This window comes from Mya arenaria, chromosome 5 (assembly GCF_026914265.1).
Source record: "Mya arenaria isolate MELC-2E11 chromosome 5, ASM2691426v1".
NCBI classification, from domain to species: domain Eukaryota; kingdom Metazoa; phylum Mollusca; class Bivalvia; order Myida; family Myidae; genus Mya; species Mya arenaria.
Genome location: NC_069126.1, coordinates 2,057,185 through 2,081,307, shown reverse-complemented (window position 1 = coordinate 2,081,307; position 24,123 = coordinate 2,057,185). Strand labels below are relative to the sequence as shown.

The following is a 24,123-nucleotide window of genomic DNA, read 5'->3' as shown; positions in this document are numbered from 1 at the left end:
CTTACCAAATTGAATGAATATCATTAACATTTTCTTCCCAATAGTCGCCATGAGTCACGATGAACTCGGCAAATTCTAATTTTTTCTCCATTATCATAACGATTTTATTCTTGACGAGTTGTATGCTATTTATGTATATTATTTTAACTGATAATTCGAATCCCACATAATCCCACTTGTGTCAAATATAGCGTTTCAGATTCGTATCATGTCCCGTGACCAATCGCCGAGGATCGCTCGAAAAATTAGAACCATTTACCAGATCTGAATCCAGTTATGCTCAACGCACCGTCACTATACGCACGTGCATCTGGATTCATTACCTGCGCATGTACGCACATTTTAGAGTTGCAGTACCGGTATAATGTGTTTCGATCGCCCATTTCACAGCTGTTGCAAATACTTAAGTAAGTTAGTGTTAGACCCTATTCGCTCATCTATAAGAAGCAGATTCATAAGCAACATTAACAAATATGGCGACCAAGTTTTTAGTTCATATTTTATTTAATGTTTTAGTTCACGTTTCTTTACAAAATGTCCAGCGTTTGGAATTAAATGGACCTTGGTCAATTTCAAATGGCACAATGTGTAAGTGTTTTATGTTGTTGTTTTAAATTCAAAATCCGTACTTAACGTAATGTCAAATTTAACTAACTAAACAAATGCTTCGATGAACAACCGTGAATTAGGAATATTAATTTAGGTGAAGAAATACGTATTAAATGTATCCCGTGTACAAGGTTGCATTTGACTGATTTTGCTGATCATTTATAATACCCTACCACCCGAGCTACCATCGATCCTTTTTTTAATAAACAATGCATATTCCCCAAATCTCCAAACTATGGAAACAGAGAGGGATACTAGCATACTATGCATTTATCCCGTGAAGATCACCGCCCGACATCAGGACTGACCATGTTCCACTGACTGTCTTTTTCCAGTTGCTCTCGACCCAGCGGTGTTTAATCTTAAATTTTGGCAACGAGACGCCGTGTACAATTTTATTACATAACTTGTACCACTCGTTGCATTCTTAATCTTAATGTATCTAAGGGACACAATTCTTTATATACTACAGCATATTTCTCTATTGTAGTTATTCATACTGAATACTATGTTTCATATATAGCTATGCCTGTAGTATTGTATTTCACTTGATGCTTGGGTATAAATGAAAAAAACAACATGTAACTCCATTTGAGATCTTATGAATCTAACCCATTCCGCATGTTGTTGTAAGAACTAAACCAACAACGCAACACCACTCGGATATGCTTTTTGTAGCTGCGGTTCCGGCGCGGGTACCCGGCGGTGTGCACACGGCATTGATGGACGCAGGGATTCTGAAAGACCCCTATTTCCGGAAAAATGATAACGAGTACCGCTGGGTGGGTCTCACCAACTGGACATACACACGTTCATTTCAAGGTGACCATAATAACAATTTCTCAAATCATTCAATTAATTGCTTTTCGCCATCCTCCTCGCCATCTTCATCATCCCACCTATACTGCTTTCGTATCATTATCGTCATCATCAGCATTCAAAAGCAACAGCACCATAAGTCAATGAATACTTTCATTTCCGTCATGTTCAACGGTACTGTATATAATTAAACAATTACCTGTTTACGTTATTCTCAGTGTCCAGTGCCCTACTTGACCAGCGGTCAATAGAGCTGGTGTGCGAGGGACTAGACACAGTGGCCGAGGTCAAGATCAATGGTCATTTAGTTGGTCGCGCTGACAATCAGTTCGTCAGATACACATTCGACATCAAACAGTTCCTACGTGTAAGTATATGACATTTTTTGTCATATAGTAATGAGATTACATAAGAAAACTTACCCTGATTGGGATCGAACCCACAATCTCTTGGTTGATAGGTGGATACCTTTACCGCTAGATCACTCTCGCCCTGGTGGGGATCGAACACACAAGCTACTGATTGATAGGTGGATACTTTCATCGCTAGATCACTCTCACCCTGGTGGGGATTGAACACGCAAGCTACTGGTTGACAGGTGGATACCTTTATCGCTAGATCGCTCTCACCCTGGTGGGGATCGAACACACAAGCTACTGGTTGAAAGGTGGATACTTTTATCGCTAGATCACTCTCACCCTGGTGGGGACCGAACACACAAGCTACTGGTTGAAAGGTGGATACCTTTAACGCTTGATCACTCTCACCCTGGTGGGGATTGAACACGCAAGCTACTGGTTGACAGGTGGATACCTTTATCGCTAGATCACTCTCGCCCTGGTGGGGATCGAACACACAAGCTACTGGTTGAAAGGTGGATACTTTTATCGCTAGATCACTCTCACCCTGGTGGGGATCGAACACGCAAGCTACTGGTTGACAGGTGGATACCTTTACCGCTTGATCACTCTCACCCTGGTGGGGATTGAACACGCAAGCTACTGGTTGAAAGGTGGATACCTTTACCGCTTGATCACTCTCACCCTGGTGGGGATCGAACACACAAGCTACTGGTTGAAAGGTGGATACTTTTATCGCTAGATCACTCTCACCCTGGTGGGGATCGAACACACAAGCTACTGGTTGAAAGGTGGATACCTTTACCGCTAGACCGCTCTCGCCCTGGTAGGGATCGAACACACAAGCTACTAGTTGATAGGTGGATACCTTTATCGCTAGATCACTCTCACCCTGGTGGGGATCGAACACACAAGCTACTGGTTGATAGGTGGATACCTTTATCGCTAGATCACTCTCGCCCTGGTGGGGATCGAACACACAAGCTACTGGTTGAAAGGTTGATACTTTTATCGCTAGATCACTCTCGCCCTGGTGGGGATCGAACACACAAGCTACTGGTTGAAAGGTTGATACCTTTACCGCTAGATTACTCTCACCCTGGTGGGGATCAAACCCACAAGCTACTGGTTGACAGGTGGATACCTTTACCGCTAGATCACTCTCGCCCTGGTGGGGATCGAACCCACAAGCTACTGGTTGATAGGTGGATACCTTTATCGCTAGATCACTCTCGCCCTGGTGGGGATCGAACACACAAGCTACTGGTTGAAAGGTGGATACTTTTATCGCTAGATCACTCTCGCCCTGGTGGGGATCGAACACACAAGCTACTGGTTGAAAAGTGGATACTTTTATCGCTAGATCACTCTCTCCCTGGTGGGGATCGAACCCACAAGCTACTGGTTGATTGGTGGATACCTTTACCGCTAGATCACTCTCGTCCTGGTGGGGATCGAACACACAAGCTACTGGTTGAAAGGTGGATACTTTTATCGCTAGATCACTCTCGCCCTGGTGGGGATCGAACACACAAGCTACTGGTTGAAAGGTGGATTCTTTTATCGCTAGATCGCTCTCGCCCTGGTGGGGATCGAACCCACAAGCTACTGGTTGAAAGGTGGATACTTTTATCGCTAGATCACTCTCACCCTGGTGGGGATCGAACACACAAGCTACTGGTTGAAAGGTGGATACCTTTACCGCTTGATCACTCTCACCCTGGTGGGGATTGAACACGCAAGCTACTGGTTGACAGGTGGATACCTTTATCGCTAGATCGCTCTCGCCCTGGTGGAGATCGAACACACAAGCTACTGGTTGAAAGGTGGATACTTTTATCGCTAGATCACTCTCACCCTGGTGGGGATCGAACACACAAGCTACTGGTTGACAGGTGGATACCTTTACCGCTTGATCGCTCTCACCCTGGTGGGGATCGAACACGCAAGCTACTGGTTGGTAGGTGGATACCTTTATCGCTAGATCGCTCTCGCCCTGGTGGGGATCGAACACACAAGCTACTGGTTGAAAGGTGGATACTTTTATCGCTAGATCACTCTCACCCTGGTGGGGATCGAACACACAAGCTACTGGTTGAAAGGTGGATACCTTTACCGCTAGATCGCTCTCGCCCTGGTGGGGATCGAACACACAAGCTACTGGTTGATAGGTGGATACCTTTACCGCTAGATCGCTCTCACCCTGGTGGGGATCGAACACACAAGCTACTGGTTGATAGGTGGATACCTTTATCGCTAGATCACTCTCACCCTGGTGGGGATCGAACACACAAGCTACTGGTTGATAGGTGGATACCTTTACCGCTAGATCACTCTCGCCCTGGTGGGGATTGAACACACAAGCTACTGGTTGAAAGGTTGATACTTTTATCGCTTGATCACTCTCGCCCTGGTGGGGATCGAACACACAAGCTACTGGTTGAAAGGTTGATACCTTTACCGCTAGATCACTCTCACCCTGGTGGGGATCAAACCCACAAGCTACTGGTTGACAGGTGGATACCTTTACCGCTAGATCACTCTCACCCTGGTGGGGATCAAACCCACAAGCTACTGGTTGACAGGTGGATACTTTTATCGCTAGATCACTCTCGCCCTGGTGGGGATCGAACCCACAAGCTACTGGTTGATAGGTGGATACCTTTACCGCTAGATCACTCTCGCCCTGGTGGGGATCGAACACACAAGCTACTGGTTGACAGGTGGATACTTTTATCGCTAGATCACTCTCGCCCTGGTGGGGATCGAACACACAAGCTACTGGTTGATAGGTGGATACTTTTATCGCTAGATCGCTCTCGCCCTGGTGGGGATCGAACACACAAGCTACTGGTTGACAGGTGGATACTTTTATCGCTAGATCACTCTCGCCCTGGTGGGGATCGAACACACAAGCTACTGGTTGAAAGGTGGATACCTTTACCGCTAGATCGCTCTCGCCCTGGTGGGGATCGAACCCACAAGCTACTGGTTGAAAGGTGGATACCTTTACCGCTAGATCGCTCTCGCCCTGGTGGGGATCGAACCCACAAGCTACTGGTTGACAGGTGGATACCTTTACCGCTAGATCACTCTCGCCCTGGTGGGGATCGAACACACAAGCTACTGGTTGAAAGGTGGATACTTTTATCGCTAGATCACTCTCGCCCTGGTGGGGATCGAACACACAAGCTACTGGTTGAAAGGTGGATACTTTTATCGCTAGATCGCTCTCGCCCTGGTGGGGATCGAACCCACAAGCTACTGGTTGACAGGTGGATACTTTTATCGCTAGATCGCTCTCGCCCTGGTGGGGATCGAACACCCAAGCTACTGGTTGAAAGGTGGATACCTTTACCACTAGATCACTCTCGCCCTGGTGGGGATCGAACCCACAAGCTACTGGTTGAAAGGTGGATACCTTTACCGCTAGATCACTCTCGCCCTGGTGGTGATCGAACACACACGCTACTGGTTGAAAGGTGGATACCTTTACCGCTACATCACTCTCACCCTGGTGGGGATCGAACACACTAGCTACTGGTTGGTAGGTGGATACCTTTACCGCTAAATCACTCTCACCCTGGTGGGGATCGAACACACAAGCTACTGGTTGATAGGTGGATACCTTTACCTCTACATCACTCTCACCCTGGTGGGGATCGAACACACAAGCTACTGGTTGATAGGTGGATACCTTTACCGCTACATCACTCTCACCCTGGTGGGGATCAACCCCACCAACCTGGGTGAGATATGTTCACCTATAATGCCACTAGATCACTTGGCCATTCGCACTACTGTATTTGGTCATAAAGGCAATATAGTGTCGTCGTGAACATATCATCATGTTATGAAGAATATAGGTATCTTTTACATGTATGCGGGGCGGATGGATAAATCCAACTCGATGGCACGTTTTCCTTCACCAATGAACTTGTTCTTGCATACCGAATATTTAGATTTAAGTGCAATTTTGACGGTGAAAGTGGTGTGTTTAGATATTCCAACAAAATGTGGGTGCAAAGTTGTTTATTGCCGTCATTACAACGTCATGGCAGTCATTTGAAGTGAATGTCAAATAGTGAACGCTTGACGACGCCGTTTTGAGGCTTTTCATTAAAAAATGTATAAATATTTTTGTTGATGTACATTATTATGACTCTGCCCTTCTTATTCGTTCTATTTTTAATTTAGTATCATTATCCATTAAAACTGAAATGACAGTATGGCACGTAGATGCACGTGAGTCGACTAACCCGGAGCTAGATTTATCTATTCGGACCGGAACACATAATATATATTAATTATAATTCTTGCATAACGGTTCTTTTCGGGATTAACAAAATATGTCTTACCCACCCCGGTTTAGTTGACACACGTGCATCTACGCGCCATACTGTAATTTCAGTTTTAACTTTAAATATGGTAATGGATAACATTAATCAAAACATCGTTGAAAATGCGTTTAATTTTTCAATATGCAAAAAACAGTTTCGTTCACATGTATGCAGGGTGGATGAATAAATAGAAAAATCGTCGGGCACGCTCCATGGCCGGTAATTTGGCAAGCCCTGTTACCGGCTTCCGCACGTGCCCCGGGTCGGATTTGTTCATCTTCTCCGCATACATGTGAACGATACTTATATTGGCCCATTGGCTAGCTTGTATTTTTGTTCACTTTATATTTAACATTCAGGAGGGAAACAACACCATCGAGGCGGTGTTCGAGTCCGCGGTGACGTACGGCGCGCGGCGGGCGGGAGAGCAGAGCTATCGAGTGCCGCCAGACTGCCCGCCCGGCTACTTTCATGGGGAATGCCATGGCAATATGGTCCGGAAGATGCAATGCGCTTTCAGCTGGGACTGGGGACCCGCATTTGTCACCACGGGCATCTGGTAGGCCTGATATTTAACACATTTGTGTCGGTATTGCAAAGGTAGAGGAGGAGGGTTAGTTTGCCTTCGTCTGAGGGAAAGGTTTGACCGATAACTTGAAAGGCGCATCAATCATTAAGGACCGGAAACGCAGGACCGTGAATCGATCCCGAATCAATGGCTTTCATCAGCGATTTTTCACATAGCTCCCATAACTAGCACTGTGTTTCAAATGCATACTGCAAGTCATAAATAGTTTATCAGTCGTTAAACTCAATTTTCGATTTTTTAAATTAATTTATATTGAAAGTTATCTGACTCAACGTGCAAATGCTCGGCTATATTTCCCCAGGAAGGACATCTATATCGCGGCATTTGACAGTATACGGATAACAGACGTCACCGTGGATACCGTCAAGGGTAATGGAACATGATTTCGCTATTATTGTTGATCCCCCATTTCCCTTAAATTGTCCAAATAAACTTTTGATGTCAGTATATAAGAAAATAACGTGCATACATTTTAAAACAATGCACAATTTTATAGCAAAACTAAAACTGAACTATAAGTTCTAACTAGGTTCAGCCGTTCGGACTGAAAACAAATAAAAAATCACAATTTCTTTTACTAGCATGCATTACATGAATCAGCAATTATTGCTATTTTTTCGAGTGTATAAACATATGTACATATGCACAGTATTTTTTTTTATTTCTAAAGCTCAAACGGATGGCGAAAGGATATGGGAATTGCACGTGACAGTTTTCACGCGATGTGCACGTGACGTTGATATATCCGGCACGATGACGGTGACGTTGAGTGATACCCGGCTCTCCTGGCACAGTCTCATACAGGGAACCAATATTGAGAAAATCCCCCTAAATTTCACTGTCTCCAAGGTATGACGACACTGGTCAAGTTTTTATCCAAATTAAACTCACACAAAAAGAGACAAGGTTTCGGTAATCGTGATGTATCCTTTGATCTACCGGCAAGAAAGGTTTACTGACATCTCAGGGGTTGCATGTTCGCCCCCCCGCCTCACCAATTAAAACTAATCGTTAAACGGGGGGTCAAGTGTGGCAGTGCTATACCTTGGCGCATGTTAACGAACCAATCGTAACAATTCGAGAATCTCCGTCATTAGACGAGCCTCGGATTAGTAAAAGTAATTCGTAAAATAAATATTAATAGTATTGATTAATTGTAGTGTTTTAGCATTTAATTTTATAATTTTTCAAACGTATTATCGCATGAAGTCCTGAGACGTAGTTGCTTAATTGAAAATACTGGTCAATACTGGGAGATACTTATAATCTTCCACGGTCGAGAGTGATAACGAGGTTTACCGAGTTTCCGCAGAATACCCTGCGCGAGGGTTGGGATGAACCTATCTTACACTCTCGGCCATGGAAGATCCTTTTAAACCAACCTGTGTCACCGGGCCTTGGTTTGATAAAGTTCATTCTGTCTCCTACCCCAACCGTTCCTTGATTCAAGCTTATACTTATTATTATATTTTTAAATAAATTGTGAAGACAGAACCTTGATATGAATGTCTTTCGTTGGTCGTAGCCAGTACTCTGATGTTCATATTGAGAGGCTAAGGGACCGTGTCCCACGGAAGCACAATCTCTTCGGCGAATGGCCAACATCCATACCACTTCCTCACCGAGATACCCCTTTCACTGCTTTCAGAACCAGGTGAGCACCTGGTGGCCGCGGGGCTATGGCGGACAGCTCCTGTACAACCTGACGGCCACTTTGGAGGACGGCCGCGGGGAGCTGGTTTCAAGGAATTCAGTTAGGTTTGGCTTCCGGTCTGTGCAGCTGGTGCAGGATCCCATAAAAGACATGCACCCAAATAATGGTAATGATTTAATAATACAGAAGCGTTTCAGGATCGCGAATAAGCCTATTTTCCACTGATATAATTCGCGTTTCACGATAACGGATAAGCGTATTTTCCACTGACATAATTTGTGTTTCACGATAACGGATAAGCCTATTTTACACTGACATAATTCGTGTTTTACGATAACGGATAGGCCTATTTTACACTGACATAATCCGCGTTTCACGATAACGGATAAGCGTATTTGCCACTGACATTATTCGTGTTTCACGATAACGGATAAGCGTATTCTACACTGACATAATTCGTGTTTTACGATAACGGATAGGCCTATTTTACACTGATATAATTCGTGTTTCACTATAACGGATTAGCCTATTTTACACTGACATAATTCGTGTTTAACGATAACGGATAAGCCTATTTTACACTGACATAATTCGTATTTCACGATAACTGATAAGCCTATTTTACATTGACATAATTCGTGTTTCACGATAACGGATCAGCCTATTTTCCACCGGTATAATTCGTGTTTCACGATAACGGATAAGCCTATTTTACACTGACATAATTCGTGACTGACATAATTCGTGTTTCACGATAACGGATTAGCCTATTTCACACTGACATAATTCGTGTTTCACGATAACGGATAAGCCTATTTTACACTGACATAATTCGTGTTTCACGATAACGGATTTGCCTATTTTACACTGACATAATTCGTGTTTCACGATAACGGATTAGCCTATCTTACACTGACATAATTCGTGTTTCACGATAACGGATAAGCCTATTTTACACTGACATTATTCGTGTTTCACGATAACTGATAAGTCTATTTTCCATTGACATAATTCGTGTTTCACGATAACGGATAAGCCTATTTTCCACCGGTATGATTCGTGTTTCACGATAACTGATAAGCCTATTTTACACTGACATAATTCGTGACTGACATAATTCTTGTTTCACGATAACGGATTAGCCTATTTTAAACTGACATAATTCGTGTTTCACAATAACGGATAAGCCTATTTTACACTGACATCATTAGTGTTTCACGATAACGGATAAGCCTATTTTACACTGACATAATTCGTGTTTCACGATAACGCATTAGCCTATTTTACACTGACATAATTCGTATTTCACGATAACTGATGAGCCTATTTTCCACCGGTATAATTCGTGTTTCACGATAACGGATAAGCATATTTTCCACTGACATAATTCGTGTTTCACGATAACTGATTAGCCTATTTTACACTAACATAATTCGTGTTTCACGATAACGGATAAGCCTATTTTACACTGACATAATTCGTGTTTCACGATAACGGATAGGCTAATTTACACTGACATAATTCGTGTTTCACGATAACGGATAGGCTAATTTACACTGACATAATTCGTGTTTCAAGATAACGGATAGGCCTATTTTACACTGACATAATTCGTGTTTCACGATAACGGATTAGCCTTTTTTACACTGACATAATTCGTGTTTCACGATCACGAATAGGCTAATTTACACTGACATAATTCGTGTTTCACGATAACGGATAAGCTTATTTTACACTGACATAATTCGTGTTTCACGATAACGGATGAGCCTATTTTCCACCGGTATAATTCGTGTTTCACGATAACGGATAAGTCTATTTTCCACCAGTATAATTCGTGATTCACAATAACGGATAAGCATATTTTCCACCGACATAATTCGTGTTTCACGATAAGGGATTAGCCTATTTTACACTGACATAATTCGTGTTTCACGATAACGGATAGGCCTATTTTACACTGACATAATTCGTGTTTCACGATAACGGATAAGCCTGTTTTACACTGACATAATTCGTGTTTCACGATAACGGATAAGCCTATTTTACACTGACATAATTCGTGTTTCACGATAACGTATAAGCCAATTTTACATTGACATAATTCGTGTTTCACGATAACGGATAAGCCTATTTTACACTGACATAATTCGTGTTTCACGATAACTGATTAGCCTATTTTACACTGATATAATTCGTGTTTCACGATAACGGATAAGCCTATTTTACATTGACATAATTCGTGTTTCACGATAACGGATAGGCTTATTTACACTGACATTATTCGTGTTTCACGATAACGGATTAGCCTCTTTTACACTGACATAATTCGTGTTTCACGATAACGGATGAGCCTATTTTACACTGACATAATTCGTGTTTCACGATAACTGATTAGCCTATTTTACACTGACATAATTCGTGTTTCACGATAACGGATAAGCCTGTTTTACACTGACATAATTCGTGTTTCACGATAACGGATAAGCCTATTTTACACTGACATAATTCGTGTTTCACGATAACGGATAAGCCTTTTTACACTGACATAATTCGTGTTTCACGATAACGGATTAGCCTATTTTACATTGACATAATTCGTGTTTCACGATAACGGATTAGCCTATTTTACACTGACATAATTCGTGTTTCACGATAACGGATTAGCCTATTTTACACTGACATAATTCGTGTTTCACGATAACGGATGAGCCTATTTTACACTGACGTAATTCGTGTTTCACGATAACTGATTAGCCTATTTTACACTGACATAATTCGTGTTTCACGATAACGGATAAGCCTGTTTTACACTGACATAATTCGTGTTTCACGATAACGGATAAGCCTATTTTACACTGACATAATTCGTGTTTCACGATAACGGATAAGCCTATTTTACATTGACATAATTCGTGTTTCACGATAACGGATAAGCCTATTTTACACTTACATAATTCGTGTTTCACGATAACGGATTAGCCTATTTACACTGACATAATTCGTGTTTCACGATAACGGATAGGCTAATTTAAACTGACATTATTCGTGTTTCACGATAACGGATAAGCCTATTTTACACTGACATAATTCGTGTTTCACGATAACGTATAAGCCTATTTTACACTGACATAATTCGTGTTTCACGATAACGGATAGGCTAATTTACACTGACATTATTCGTGTTTCACGATAACGGATTAGCCTATTTTACACTGACATAATTCGTGTTTCACGATAACGGGTGAGCCTATTTTACACTGACATGATTCGTGTTTCACGATAACTGATTAGCCTATTTTCCACCGGTATAATTCGTGTTTCACGATAACGGATAAGTCTATTTTCCACCAGTATAATTCGTGATTCACAAAAACGGATAAGCATATTTTCCACCGACATAATTCGTGTTTCACGATAACGGATTAGCCTATTTTACACTGACATAATTCGTGTTTCACGATAACGGATAAGCCTATTTTACACTGACATAATTCGTGACTGACATAATTCGTGTTTCACGATAACGGATAAGCCTATTTTACATTGACATAATTCGTGTTTCACGATAACGGATAAGCTTATTTTACACTGACATAATTCGTGTTTCACGATAACGGATAAGCCTATTTTACACTGACATAATTCGTGTTTCACGATAACGGATAAGCCTATTTTACACTGACATAATTCGTGTTTCACGATAACGGATAAGCCTATTTTACACTGACATGATTCGTGACTGACATAATTCGTGTTTCACGATAACGGATAAGCCTATTTTACACTGACATCATTCGTGTTTCACGATAACGGATAAGCCTATTTTACACTGACATAATTCGTGTTTCACGATAACGGATAAGCCTATTTTACACTGACATATTTCGTGTTTCACGATAACGGATTAGCCTATTTTACACTGACATAATTCGTGTTTCACGATAACGGATGAGCCTATTTACACTGACATAATTCGTGTTTCACGATAACGGATAAGCCTATTTTACACTGACATCATTCGTGTTTCACGATAACGGATAAGCCTATTTACACTGACATAATTCGTGTTTCACGATAACGGATAAGCCTATTTTACACTGACATCATTCGTGTTTCACGATAACGGATAAGCCTATTTTACACTGACATAATTCGTGTTTCACGATAACGGATTAGCCTATTTTCCACCGGTATAATTCGTGTTTCACGATAACGGATAAGTCTATTTTCCACCAGTATAATTCGTGATTCACAATAACGGATAAGCATATTTTCCACCGACATAATTCGTGTTTCACGATAACGGATTAGCCTATTTTACACTGACATAATTCGTGTTTCACGATAACGGATAAGCCTATTTTACACTAACATAATTCGTGTTTCACGATAACGGATAAGCCTATTTTACACTGACATAATTCGTGTTTCACGATAACTGATTAGCCTATTTACACTGACATAATTCGTGTTTCACGATAACGGATAAGCCTTTTTACACTGACATAATTCGTGTTTCACGATAACGAATAAGCCTATTTACACTGACATAATTTGTGTTTCACGATAACGGATAAGCCTATTTACACTGACATAATTCGTGGTCATAATTTTTAACTGTTAAGCCTATATTTCACTGACATATTTCCTGTTTCACGAAACCATTCACGATAACGTATTAGCCTAATTCACCCTGACATAGTTCGTGTTTCGCGAATACAGATAAACCCAATTTACACTGACATTCACGATAACGTATAAGCCTATTTCACCCTGACATAGTTCGTGTTTCACTAATACAGATAAACCCAATTTACACTGACATAATACTTTTTTAACAAAAGCGGATAAGCCTATTTTAAATTAAGCATTTCGAGTGGTGTGCCTTGGCACGATCAATAATTGAAGAGCGGTGTAACCGCATTGACTCGCTCATTTTCTAAAGAGCGGTGTAAACGCATTGGAACGGTCAGTAATTGAAGAGTGGTGTAACTATAATGACACGGCCAGTAATTGAAGAGTGATGTAACTACATTGACACGGTCAGTAATTGAAGAGTGGTGAAACTACATTGACACGGTTATTAATTTAAGAGTTTTGTACCTATATTGGCACGGTCAGTAATTAAAGAGTTGCGCAACTACATAGACATTATCAGTAATTAAAGAGTGGTGTAACTGCCTTTCCACAATCAGTAATTGAAGAGCGATTTACACGGTGTTACCACATTGACACGGTCAATAATTAAAGAGCGGTGTAACCCCATTGACACGGTCAGTAATTGAAGAGTGGTGTAACCTCCTTGACACGGACAGTAATTGAAGAGTGGTGTGACTGCCTTGACACAGTAATAGAAGAGCGGTGTAACCGCATTGACACGGTCAGTAATTACGGTGTAACCGCATTGACACGGTCAGTAATTGAAGAGCGGTGAAACTGCATTGACACAATCAGTAATTGAAGAGCGGTGAAACCGCATTGACACGGTCAGTAATTTAAGACCGATGTGACCGCATTGACATGGTCAGTAATTGAAGAGCGGTGTAACCGCATTGACACGGTTAGTAATTTAAGACCGATGCAACTGCATTGACACGGTCAGTAATTGAAGTGGGGTGTAACCGCATTGACACAATCAGTAATAGAAGAGTGGTGTAACCGCATTGACACGGTCAGTAATTTAAGAGCGATGTAACCGCACTGACACGGTCAGTAATTGAAGAGCGGGGTAACTGCCTTGACACATTCAGTAATTGAAGAGCGGTGTAACCGCACTGACACGGTCAGTAATTGAAGAGCGGGGTAACTGCCTTGACACATTCAGTAATTGAAGAGCGGTGTAACCGCATTGACACGGTCAATAATTGAAAAGTAGTGTATTCGCTTTGACCCGTTTAGTAATTGAATAGTGGTGTAACCGCATTGACTCACTCAGTTTCTAAAGAGTGGTGTACCCGCATTTAAACGTCGGTTTCTTAAGAGTGGTGATACCAATTGACATGGTTACTAACTAAAGAATGGTGCACCCGCATTGACACGGTAAGTTACTAAAGAATGGTGCAGCTGCATTGACACAATCGGTAATCGAAGAGCGGTATAACCGCATTGACACGGTCAGTAATTAAAGAGTGGTATAACCGCACTGAAACGGTCAGTAATTGAAGAGTGGTATAACTGCCTTGACACAATCAGTAATTGAAGAATGGTGTAACTGCCTTGACACAATCAGTAATTGAAGAGCGGTGTTACTGCCTTGACACAATCAGTAATTGAAAAGCGGTGTAACCGCATTGACACGGTCAGTTATTGAAGAGTAGTATAACCGCATTGACACGGTCAGTTATTGAAGAGTAGAATAGCCGCATTGACACGGTCAGTAATTGAAGAGCGTTGTAACTGCATTGCCAAGGTCAGTAATTGAAAAGTAGTGTATTCGCTTCGACTCGTTTAGTAATTGAATAGTGGTGTAACCGCATTGACACGGTCAGTAATTGAAGAGCGTTGTAACCGCATTGCCAAGGTCAGTAATTGAAAAGTAGTGTATTCGCTTCGACTCGTTTAGTAATTGAATAGTGATGTAACCGCATTGACACGCTCAGTTTCTAAAGAGTGGTGTACCCGCATTTACACGGTCAGTAACTTAAGAGTGGTGTTACCCATTGACACGGTCAGTAATTGAAGAGTGGTGTACCCGCATTGACATGGTAAGTAATTGAAGAGTGGTGTACCCGCATTGACATGGTCATTTACTTAACAGTAGTGATACCGCATTGACATGGTTACTAACTGAAGAGTGGTGTATCCGCATTGACACGGTCACTTACTTAAGAGTGGTGTAACCGCATTGACACGGTCAGTAAATGAAGAGCGGTGTAACTACATTGTCACGGTCAGTAATTGAAGAGTTGTTCAACCGCATTAACACGGTCAGTAACTGGAGAGTGGTGTTCCCGCATTGACATGGTGAGTAAATGAAGAGTGGTGTAGCTACATTGACACGGTAAGTAATTGAAGAGTGATGCACCCGCATTGTTATGGTCAGTAATTGATGAGTGGTGTAACTGCATGTAGCTGTCTTGGCACGGTCAATAATTGACGAGTGTCCGAAAGGTAAGTTATTGTGGAGTGCTCACCTCAGTATATCTTTTAGGTCTGACGTTCTACTTCCGGGTGAACGACCAGCCAATTTTCCTGAAAGGCTCCAACTGGGTCCCAGCGGACAGTTTCCCCGAGCGTGTGACACCTGACAGACTACGTAATTATATGACGTCAGCAGCAGACGCCAACATGAACGCTATGAGAGTCTGGGGCGGTGGGGTGAGCATATACATAGTTACATAGTCACATGTTTAAGCGTGCAAACAGTGCTGTATATGGACTATTGTCGCACAAATCTCAAGTTTTCAGGAGGCAGATTTACAGGATTAGCCGTGTATTGTGTCGTTACTGTTATCCAGAACTCAAGGGTTATGGCGAGTGAGTTAATTACTGGTTATGTAAATATCGTGTGTATGGTATAACTCAAGGGGAATAGAGAGTAAGTTACTGGTTATGTAAATATCTAGTGTGTGATAAGACGCGGTGGTACTTGGAATCGAACAAGGAACCTCCCTTACCAGAAGCGGACGTTCACCTTCTGATTTTATTTTTACTCATTAAATTGCTTCATTTTATATCTACGCTGTATGATCTAATTGTTGATATACCAACGTTGCCCATAACTATGGCATTGACGAATTATTCACATTTTAGATCTACGAGAGTGATGATTTCTACAATCTTGCAGACGAACTTGGCATTCTAATATGGCAGGACTTCATGTTTGCATGCGCCCTATACCCTGTGGACGCGCCCTTCATGGCGTCAGTAACACAGGAAATCACTTACCAGGTATGTCCGTTTCATGTGCAAATGATTGCACAACGAACGATTCAAAATACGTTAACTTAATGGCCATACGCGAAGCTGATCCACCTCTTACAGTAGCTTCGAGATTTCAATGTCAATGTCATAAATTAGGATCATAGGCCGAGAGATATTTACTTGTCTGCCGCGTGTCTCTAAAATCGTACGAAATGAAATTGAAACTATTTGATCAAATGATCAGAAGCATGTTGGTTTTCCTACGTTTACGTTAGAGTTATGGTTACGGGGTAACGTACTGAATGCATGACATAGCTTCCCCGGTCGAATGCCACTCTTCGTCGAGATGTAACTCATGTTTTAACATTGTCGTTGGTTGAAGGTCGAACACCGGAGTTAAAAAGCGGCGAAAATGTTTGTGTCGTCCAGTTGGGCAAACAATTTTGAAATATTTTCAGACAAAAATGTTTGCACTCGAGATCGGTTACAAACTGTCTAACGGTTAAACGTTTCGCTTAATGGTCAATGCCAGCAAGCTAGATAACCTATGCACACAGATCTCTAATTGTAGTATTATTTTGTACGCATTTACGGGGAATAGAAGATTTATCAGACACAAGATTGTATGATCAATTGCCATTTATTTGATGTTTCCGTTAAATATGTTTGCTCTCAATTCGCCCATTAAAAACTGTTGCAGGTACGTCGCCTGAAGAGCCACCCGTCCCTGCTGGCGTGGAGCGGAAACAACGAAAATGAGGTGGCACTTACGGGTGGCTGGTCAGTGGAAGCAAGAAAAAAATATAAATAAATCATTTAGCTTATGACTGAAGAAAAACACATATTTTGTTCAGCTTAAGGCTTTTGTTGTAAACATAATATGAACGCAATTTAAAGTCCCTTCATGAAGGCATTTTCAAACGTTTAATAAACACATACATGCAATTTTCACGTATGTTATTTATATTTTATACCTTGAAAACTTAAGGTGGGGCGTGTATCGTGATGAACACTATATGGCGGACTACCGGAAGTTATACGTAGACACGGTTGGAAGGATCACGCGCGCGGAAGACCCCTACCGGCCCTTTATGCTCTCCAGCCCTAGTAACGGAAAACAGAGCGAGGCAGACGGGGGAATCTCAAAAGGCAATCCAGGTGGCACAATGTTTGGGGATAGTAAGTACGCAACTGCTGTTTTGTGTTCAACTAGGTTTCTCCTTCAATATTCCACACCAAGGGTAGAATGGTTTTGAAAATACAACAACACTATATAAACTTTTTTCACAACAATTGCACAATAACAAGATTTCAGTAATAACCCAGCATGTTAACACTTATGCGTGTTCAGGAGTGTGTCTTGGGAATTTGTTTTATGCAATATGCGCTTAGGAGCGCTTTCTCCTTTGACGTAGAATACAAGAAAAGTTAAACAAAAGAACGACTGGTTTATGTTCTTCGCCTCTACCCTTTCGGCTTAAATGCATTTTTTTACTTTTTAAATTACAATTTTGGAACCTTAACCCTTTAAAATACAGTATTTAAAAAACATGTGCAGGTCATGGTATAAAGAGTCTACGTGGAGCTACGCCAATGCCGTTCGTGAATGGCGGAATTGGCATCACATTTTCATAATTTTCTTTCACGTCCTACATATCGAGTAATCAGCAGGGTCGTATACCCAGAATTGAGCGTTAGATTAGGATAACATCCAGTAATCACACTGCATAAATGTAGCTATATATTTCCAGTACACGACTACCAGTACAGTCGACCGTTTTTTAAAGACAGCACATATCAGATACCCCGCATGGCCTCCGAATATGGCCTCCAGTCATTTCCCAGCATGGAGAGTTTGAGGCCCGTCTATGAGGAGCAGGATTTGTATTACGACTCTGAGTTGAACACGTACCGGCAGCACCATTACGGGGGTGATCTATTATAGATTCCATTTTAGGCTATAAAATATTTTGATCCGACTGGTTTCATTCTATCGTTATTAAAAGGAACGATAACAATTATATTCCCTTCCGCCATATAGAACAAAGACAATATAAGATTTATTGCTTTCAGTTCTATTTTATTGGACTCATTGTCTACGGAGATCAATATGCACGCAAGTTTAAAGTTTTGATTTACAATGCAGAACACGAGACTTGACCAACACTAAATAATGTACTAGTATACACACATCGAAAACAACCTCAGATGTGTGCCGGTACATCATAAAAAGTAGTTCGTATATTGTTGAAACTGATAACTGGTTGTAGGTGTCTAAACGTGTATTTTGTATTACTAAGGTCATTGAAATTTGCCAGTGAAGTGAATTATTGTATAAATAATTTAAATTCCTAAGATAAAAGTCTTTAAGTCTTTCTGCTATATTGAAATCACTACGCGATCTACTTGTAGCGTAGTTCAATGTAAATGAATCTGACATTGCAAACCATATCCATATACATCCGAGGTTAATGTCGATGGCAAATAACCGAGGTGTTCCAATTGGATTAAAAAGATGTTTATGTTTAAGGTAACCGTGAGATGACCAATCTGATTGGTATGTACATGCTGTTGCCGAATTCTACCGATCGGAGAAAACAGTTTGAGGATACTATTTATTGCACTCAGGTAGTTTTGACATGTTTGAATATAAGTTGTAATTGAACGAAGGCCCTGCTTCAAGGTCCATGATGTAATAGGCACTGAACAAGAGACACTCAACTTTCAAAGACACGCATACAAATATATTTAGTTATAAATGTCGGGTTTACCGCCTTTGAACGGTCAGCGAAGAAGGAGATCGCTGGGGGGTTTGAACTACTTTATAAGAACTCATCCTCACACTTGCGAGACAGTCACAGGCTTACCTTTTCTCTCACCCCAGATAAGTACATCCAAATATTTTGACATGCTGCGAATCCTCATCTTGCCCACTGCAAAAGTATTCGTATTTTTTTTACTACGTATAAAAGAGTTCTTTATTTTGTTTGACTGAGGTGGGAGAAAAAGCATCTACCATGGCCGCTCTGTGAAAACTCGGTAAACCTCGTTTCCGAAAAAACACACTCTGCAATTGTTGAGACGAACCCTTCCTGTATACCGGATGTGTGTATCCGTCTTACACCCTTATGTAAGATGAGTAACGTGAATAAACGCGCCACTTCTTATTTCTTTTAGTCTAATTGAACTTATTTATTTTACGTTGCCTGTGAAACAAGTTACTAATGTTGGTTGGATTTTTCTATCCGGATCTGAAATAATCTTACACTCTCGGCCACGGAAATACTTGTAATCCTGCCTTTTGCGTTCGGGTTTAACTGGCTTAAAGCAAACACCAGTTGTTTGATTGTATGTTCCTGCATAAAAATGCTTTTTTGAGTCTCATACTTTCGACTGTTTGTAATCACGACAACTGGGAGCCACGATTAAAGAAGTTTAACATTAATTTGAAATTTCTTTTGAAGTTTACGTATTAAATAAACAAATTATTCACTACCTTCAGATAATGCAGGCAGTGGGCATGCGCACCGAGACGGAACACTACCGGCGATGGCAGAGCGCCTTGAACAGCCGCGGGGAAGGGAACACGATGGGCGCCCTTTACTGGATGTTTGCAGACATCTGGCCAGCTCCTTCGTGGGCGTCCATAGGTAATATATTTTTATGACTGAAATACTATAACTAAAGGGCACAGCGTGCACTTACCTAGGCAATTATAAGCCCCTTTTTCATTATCATTTTTCTTTTAATATATCATCCGAGCGATTCTTCCTTGTACTAAGACATACACGATTGGCGAAATTGCTAGATCAAATGGTATTCATTTATTTTGAATTTATTTCTTTTTAAAATTATTTTAACCTTCATCCACCAATAGCATGAATGCTGCTGTGGGCAAATTTGTTTCCAAGAATAATGGCAACTATGACCAAGCGCTTCCATAGCAATCAATTTAACCTAAGAATAAGCTGACATTTCAGAATATGGCGGCAAATGGAAGGTGTTGCACTACTTCGCGAGGAAATTCTTCGCGCCTATACTGATCTCCCCTTATATCGAAGGCTATGCACTGAAGGTCCACCTAGTGTTGGACGAGCTTCCCGCAATTGACCACTCAAACCCGCTGGACATCGAACTCAATCTGAAGCCCGAGGTTATGGAGGATGAGAGGCCTTTTAGTTTGTTTTCACTTTGGTTAGTGGATAGGTCATGTTCACCAGATGTAATTCAAATGTGACTCAATTTGATACTTCATTGAGTAGTTAATGCACCATTCAATGGTAACCGAGGCCTCTCAGGTCCGGGAATAGGGGGGGGGGACTTTGACTTTCGGTCTAGCCAATCCCGGGTAAAACCCCCGCTCTACGTAGACAAGCTGCTGGTAAAATCCCCGCAAAATGACTCCGCTCCCCCGGGACAGTCTTGGTAAAGCCCATCCCCGCTAGTTTCGGCGCGAAAACAAAACCAACGCATTTACACGGCAAGGTGGGCCCACCTGAAAGGTAAAAACACGGCCGAATTCCCCGCTATCCCCGGTAAACCCCGGACCTGGAGTGGGGAGGAGCTTGGTTAAAATTGACTGATGCATAACGTCTAGATAGGTTTTGTTAAATGCCATGTTCTAGTCCTACAACTATGCAATATGTTGTTCAGAAAGTTATCCGCATATCAACTGTAACTTTATAATAAGATGCCATATTTTCTCGTACGGTAATTGAATCTGTACTTTCCTCTAGGTCTTGGACAAACGACGCATTAGAGCGTCTTAAAGGACAATTAAAGAAACCATCAGAAATATTGTCTCTCCTCGAGGGAAACTTGTACATGCGGATTTATTCATGGGACAGTTTAGAGCCACGATACACCGAAGAAATCCCATTTCACGTAGGTTGCCGTTATTTTTCCCCGAAAGAATACTTGTTTTAAATTTCAAATGTATGTTAATCATTGATTGCTTCATTTCTATTAAGATAAAGAAAATAATTGTTTCTTTCAGTGTAAGATCGTAATTTATTTCACTGAGTGCCGCGCCAAATTGTATGTATACGGTAAAATATACTTTTATTTAAATCTCTATAAATCAACGGAAAGCATATACTTTATAATTGAATGGATTTTTTTCCAAAAGTTCACTACATATAACGAACGAACGAAAGTTTATTCAATAAAAGGCCTCCAGCCCATAATACATGTTACAATGCAATGCATATACACAATTATGACTAGTAGAGATTTATCAATGAAATAAAAATGATATTTCTCTGCTTAAAACAGTGACGTAACAATTGATATTTGACACTGTTTTGAAATTTTAGCCCGTTCTCAGTTCAAAAACAAACGCCAGAGCGCACAGTGCTGGAACACAACGACGTCATTTCCGAAATGACTTAACGTTCGAATATCGTGCGCGGTTTTCTGAAAAAACTTCATTTTTTTATTTTTTTTATTTTATAATTTCAAGTCTTATGATAAACACAAACAATCGGTTATTTAAGTGTTACTGAAACAATGTTTCTGTTTTTAATTTACCCTGATCTTGCCATTATAGATTATGCATACCATATTCCTGCACTTAACCTTTGCTGATTGCGTGCCGAACACTCTAGGTTGTCAAATCATCGGAAATGGTTCTAGAGACACGAATACAGGGACTGGTCGAGAAAGGCCAATGTAAGACGGAAGACCACTGCTTTGTGTATTTCCATCTTGGAGATCCGAGCGAAGGACCCGTGTCGTGGTTACCGTTGTCCGTGTTAAAAACAGCCATAGGGCTACAACGCCACCCGGATCTCAAGGTAGTGGTAAATCAATCATACTTTTTTAACACAATGCCTTTATTTTTTGGATTTTTTCTATAACGTCTATATTGCTTTTGCTGTCAGGGCTTTTATCTAAAATTAGAAGGAGCGTGGGAATTTAGAGAAGGGGAATTCGCGGCGTTTTAGTTAAAAAAGAATCCTGGAGGGTAATTAAGTTTTAGAGGAAAAAATCTTACTTCTTCGAAGGGAATTGGTAGGGTTAGACGGCCCATATTATATAAGGTCAACAACCCTGGCTATAGCATAACTCATAATATTTATTTTATTGTAGCTAGCTGATATACTTCATCAAACTTGCATTTAGTTGTCATGTTGTCTCCGATTATTGTTGGGAAGTAATAGCTGTCAACTTGTCTTTATCAAATATGCTCATATATTGGATTATATCGCTTCTTCTACTCTAATGCCTTTGTTCAATCAAGTAATGAGTAATGAGCAAAGCCAACTCCCCTTTTTAACGACATAATTCTTTCATACAAACCGTTCCTCCTATTGTTCCCCCAGGTCACTGGTATTTCACCGGTCGATGGCGACGCTCTTGTATTCGACGTCCATATATCAACCTCAGCTGTAGCCGTATTTGTCTGGATCGAGGCTACCGGAATTAAGGGGAGATTCTCAGATAACGGTTTTCTGCTTTGCGACAGATCGAAAACTGTGAAATTTTATGCTTGGGAAAACGTTAGTTCACAGAAATTACAGTCGTCTCTGACGATCAAATCACTCACCGATATTTACGAGGGCTAATATTTGCACGCGCGTTACAGAAATAAAACTGTTTTATTGGGACGTACGCCAAAAATCCTATTCATTTAATAATTGTTTGCTGTTTTTTACAGCGTAAAAATGGGAGAACTGTTAATAAATCGTTGAAACATATCTGGCTTTCTTGGGAATTGTTTTTTATAGGAAATATTCTGACATGATCAATGTCCACGATTTAGTGCTTACAACATCATAACCCGAAATACCGTCCATATAGAGAATGATCTCTCTGATTAAATAGTAATATTATGAATCTCTATATTGCTTCGTCAATAAATGTTTCTACTGCCATTCTTCAACTGTCTCAGTCTTCCATCACAATATCAAGTTGATATATCCGTGCCCGGGGAGCAGGTCGGCTCTCTATTAAGATAGATGGAACTAATGCGATTGTTTTACTTCACAGAGACTGTATGGAACCACATAGAGCATGGCATGTATTCACCAGTGGATCAAGTCTACAACTTGTACATTATACACTAGCTTTGTCTATGGAATTAGCTCGAGTCATGGAAGGGAGTTGCCGCATTTATGGAAGGGTGTTGCCCATCTTCCTTTCTTGTTGCACCCTTCTGCTAGGGCATTAGGAAAATAGATGGAAGGGTGCTGCACCCTGTCTTCTCATGGTAGCACCCTTCTGCTAGGGTATTATCTAAATAGATATAAGGGTGCTGCACCCTGTCCTTTCTTGTTAGCAACGTTCTGCTAGTGTATTAGCTAAATAGATATAAGGGTGCTGCACCCTGTCCTTTCTTGTAAGCACCCTTCTGCTAGGGTTTTAGCTAAATAGATATAAGGGTGCTGCACCCTGTCCTTTCTTGTAAGCACCCTTCTGCTAGGGTATTATCTAAATAGATATAAGGGTGCTGCACCCTGTCCTTTCTTGTAAGCACCCTTCTGCTAGGGTATTAGCTAAATAGATATAAGGGTGCTGCACCCTGTCCTTTCTTGTTAGCAACGTTCTGCTAGTGTATTAGCTAAATAGATATAAGGGTGCTGCACCCTGTCCTTTCTTGTAAGCACCCTTCTGCTAGGGTTTTAGCTAAATAGATATAAGGGTGCTGCACCCTGTCCTTTCTTGTAAGCACCCTTCTGCTAGTGTATTAGCTAAATAGATATAAGGGTGCTGCACCCTGTCCTTTCTTGTAAGCACCCTTCTGCTAGGGTATTATCTAAATAGATATAAGGGTGCTGCACCCTGTCCTTTCTTGTTAGCACCCTTCTGCTAGGGTATTATCTAAATAGATATAAGGGTGCTGCACCCTGTCCTTTCTTGTTAGCACCCTTCTGCTAGGGTATTAGC

At 41.1% G+C, this 24,123-nt stretch overlaps 1 protein-coding gene across 2 annotated transcripts; it reads left to right on the top strand.

Moving 5' to 3' along the window:
* Positions 1-460: 460 nt before the first annotated feature.
* LOC128235309 (beta-mannosidase-like) lies at positions 461-22,900 on the top strand. Of its 2 annotated transcripts, XM_052950124.1 has the most exons (18): positions 461-588; positions 1,288-1,431; positions 1,647-1,795; positions 6,487-6,686; positions 7,018-7,085; positions 7,387-7,565; positions 8,365-8,536; positions 15,524-15,690; positions 16,126-16,263; positions 16,937-17,016; positions 17,225-17,415; positions 17,988-18,167; positions 18,767-18,864; positions 19,739-19,886; positions 20,217-20,430; positions 20,973-21,120; positions 21,843-22,031; positions 22,560-22,900. In XM_052950124.1, the coding sequence occupies exons 1-18, from the start codon at positions 474-476 to the stop codon at positions 22,800-22,802; spliced, it is 2,823 nt and encodes a 940-aa protein (XP_052806084.1). In that variant the 5' UTR covers positions 461-473; the 3' UTR covers positions 22,803-22,900. The 2 variants fall into 2 exon arrangements, with proteins under 2 accessions (XP_052806084.1, XP_052806085.1); XM_052950125.1 differs by lacking the exon at positions 22,560-22,900 and having other exon boundaries at positions 21,785-22,000.
* Positions 22,901-24,123: the final 1,223 nt, after the last annotated feature.

Bases quoted from the DNA above. Each gene is read 5' to 3' on its own strand.
- LOC128235309 (XM_052950124.1), top strand. From the start codon at position 474: ATGGCGACCAAGTTTTTAGTTCATATTTTATTTAATGTTTTAGTTCAC. The intron at 1,796-6,486 runs GTAAGTATATGA...TTTAACATTCAG, and splicing joins ACATCAAACAGTTCCTACGT to GAGGGAAACAACACCATCGA. The intron at 6,687-7,017 runs GTAGGCCTGATA...ATATTTCCCCAG, and splicing joins TTTGTCACCACGGGCATCTG to GAAGGACATCTATATCGCGG.